The sequence below is a fragment of the Aulonocara sp. 'chitande type north' Nkhata Bay genome, linkage group LG10 (assembly GCF_057382095.1).
Source record: "Aulonocara sp. 'chitande type north' Nkhata Bay isolate Kocher_YH1m ecotype deep benthic linkage group LG10, A_spYH_male_GT1.1, whole genome shotgun sequence".
NCBI classification, from domain to species: Eukaryota; Metazoa; Chordata; class Actinopteri; order Cichliformes; family Cichlidae; genus Aulonocara; species Aulonocara sp. 'chitande type north' Nkhata Bay.
Genome location: NC_141353.1, coordinates 7,616,739 through 7,619,804, shown reverse-complemented (window position 1 = coordinate 7,619,804; position 3,066 = coordinate 7,616,739). Strand labels below are relative to the sequence as shown.

Genomic DNA, 3,066 nt, shown 5'->3' with positions numbered 1-3,066 from the left:
ATGCACGGCAGTAAGAATCAACACACCCACATATGCCTACAGCTAGAGCTGGGCGATATAACGATAACGATATGTATCGCGATATAACTTTTACTCGATAGAGAAATTAAACTATCGCGATAGACCTCGCCGCTCTTGTCCTCTTAAAAAAAAAAAGAAAAAAAAAAAGTCAGCCAATCCAAATTAAGTAGCGCAGAGCCGAACCAATCACAGCCGCAGCGTCACGTCACGTGACTTGTTACGTACAGCACAAGTGCCAAGGCGCACGTGCGTATTTGTTTGCGAAGCAGCTAGCAGCTAACCGCCGTGTCGACTGGGTGATGGAGAAAACGAGTGTACCAAGTAGAGAAAAATCAACCGAGAGAACGGAAGAGAACACAGATGACGGCTCGAATGCCGAAGAGATTGTCGAAAGGAAGGGCCGGAAAAGTTCCGTAGTGTGGAGATATTTCGGCTATTTGAAGTCTGACAAAAAACAGAGTAGCACGCACTGTAAGTTGTGCCGACAGCATGTTCCCACCAAGACTGGAAATACAACTAACCTGTTTCATCACCTGAAGCAGTGCCACCCACAAGAGCACGCTCAATCTCTGACTGAAAGTGCTAATTTGTCATCAAAAACAACCGGGGGAATCCCTGCGAAGCAGCAACAGTCAATTGAGTCGGCTTTCTCCAGCGTCTTACCATATGACAAAAAAGCTAAGAGACATAGCGACATAACGAATGCCATAGCCTACTGTCTTGCTAAAGACATGCTACCAATAAACACGGTCGAAAATGAAGGATTCAAGCAGCTAATTAAGGTACTGGATCCTCGTTACCAACTCCCTGGACGTAAACATTTCTCTCAGATAGCGCTTCCAACGCTATATAGAGAGTACCGTGAGGCTGTTGAGAAGGAGCTACAAACTGTATCGTTCTTCGCTACTACATCCGACATGTGGTCAAGTCGCACGTCAGAACCTTACCTTAGCCTTACTGCCCACTATATCGACCAAGACTGGAATCTGAAAAGCAAATGTCTTCAAGCTGCCTACCTTCCCGACGACCACACGGGTGAAGTAATTGCATTAGGACTGTCAGAAGCGCTTGCATCCTGGGGACTGAGTGAAGACAAACAAGTCTGCATCACAACCGATAGTGGGACAAATATAGTGAAGGCCACATCCCTGAATAACTGGACCCGGCTGCAGTGCTTCAGACATCGACTTCACTCAGCTATCGGTAAGTTGGGAAGCAGAATAAAATTAAAAATGCCTCTTTTAATTGTGTTTTTGAGCCCATGTAAACATATTAAAAGCTAGAGATCTAAATCACTTCAATGGTTATTGTTAAAAAATAAACATCAGAAAGAATATTCTTCATGTCAGCCTATTTATTTGAGGTAATAGTTGCTGTTGGCATGCATAATAGGCAAATATTCAGTCACTCTTCAGTGTAAATCAAGTTGACAAAATGTGCCAAATAAAATTTAGAATTTTGGGGTTCTATCAGGATCCCAATTGGCTAATACAGAACCTCAGCTCTTTTTCCTATAAAGAACATTAAATTACGATTCCACCAAATGGGGCAATTCAAGACAAAAAGAACAAGTGATGAAAACGTCAAACAATGATGTTGATAACACCAGCCTCTGTCACCTTTTTAAATATAAGAAAAAAAAATTTGGTCAGTCTGTCAGCAAAATTTAAAAAAGTAAAAGTACAATCATAGCAAGTAAATGTGTTTTCAGGGCAGTGAAATTTATTTGTGACTGGAAAAAAAAAATCAAAAATCTTAAATTAAATTCTGAGGTTAATATGTGCTATTATTTACCTTTTTATCCACAGAAAAAGCCGGCAAAGACAAGAGGATGGAGCGAGCTGTGGCCGTGTGTAAGAGAGTGGTGGCCACCTTCAGTTTCTCTTGGAAGAAGAAAAGGGAATTGGCTGCTGCTCAGGAGGAGCTTCACCTACCCCAGCACAAGTTAGTGACAGAGTCGCCCACCAGGTGGGGCTCACGCCAAAAAATGGTTGGGAGGGTTCTGGAGCAACATAAAGCTATCTCTCAGGTCCTCAGTGCAGATAAGAAGACCAGGCACTTGGTTCCTTCCTGGCAAGATCTAGATGTTCTGGAGTCTGTGCATGTGGCCCTGAACCCACTACTGGAATTCACAGATTCACTTTCTGGAGAGTGTTACGTGAGTGTGTCCTACCTCAAGCCGATGCTTCACCTTTTCAGAACACAGATTCTGAAACCATCTGAGGATGAAACACAACTTACAAAAGACCTTAAGATGACAGTCATGACATACCTTGATGAAAAGTACAATGACCAGATTACAAATGAACTGCTTGATGTTGCAACCCTGCTAGATCCGCGCTTCAAAGTACAATACATTAATGCAGAACACGTTGATGCCATCAAAATGAGAGCAGTGTATGAGATGTTGGGGCAAATTGAGCACCCATCCACTTCAGCTGGAACGGAGGAAACAGAAGATGGTGGAGCTGCTGCAGTACTACCAACCCAGAAGAAACAGAGAAAGTCACTGGGCAGTTTCTTTAAGAAATCCCACCCCACCAGCACAGGGCTCACTGAGAAAGAGACAGTTGAAAAGGAGCTTGAAAAGTACTTGCTGGCACCTGATGCAGACAGTGAAATGGACCCACTTGAGTGGTGGAAAATCAACGACAGAAGCTTCCCAAGAGTTAGCTGCCTGGCAAAGCGCTACCTGTGCATCCCCGCAACCAGCAGCCCCTCTGAGAGGGTATTTAGTACAGGGGGTAATATTGTGACTTGCCACAGGGCCGCTTTAAAGCCTGAAGCAGTGGATAGACTTGTCTTCCTGTCCCACAACCTGTAGGCTTTTTTCAGACTAAAGTTTATATATATATATATATGTGTGTGTGTGTGTGTGTGTTGCACCTTGGATGTGTACCTAGGATTTAAAGAATGTTCTGTTAGCATCTTTATTTTAAAACTGTTGGAAAAGCTCAGCTATACAACAAGGAGAGTGAGAATTTCCTTTTAGTTCTCAGTTCATTTGATATTGACAAAAGTTAGTCAATTTTGTCTGTTCTTCTG

General features: G+C 43.0%; 1 protein-coding gene across 1 annotated transcript; it reads left to right on the top strand.

Annotated features, from left to right (window-relative positions):
- The first annotated feature begins 320 nt into the window (after positions 1-320).
- On the top strand, positions 321-2,845 carry LOC147320126 (E3 SUMO-protein ligase ZBED1-like). The gene is made up of 2 exons (XM_086307608.1): positions 321-1,224; positions 1,830-2,845. The coding sequence occupies exons 1-2, from the start codon at positions 321-323 to the stop codon at positions 2,843-2,845; spliced, it is 1,920 nt and encodes a 639-aa protein (XP_086163734.1).
- The last annotated feature ends 221 nt before the right edge of the window (positions 2,846-3,066 follow it).

Bases quoted from the DNA above. Each gene is read 5' to 3' on its own strand.
- LOC147320126 (XM_086307608.1), top strand. From the start codon at position 321: ATGGAGAAAACGAGTGTACCAAGTAGAGAAAAATCAACCGAGAGAACG. The intron at 1,225-1,829 runs GTAAGTTGGGAA...TTTTATCCACAG, and splicing joins TCGACTTCACTCAGCTATCG to AAAAAGCCGGCAAAGACAAG.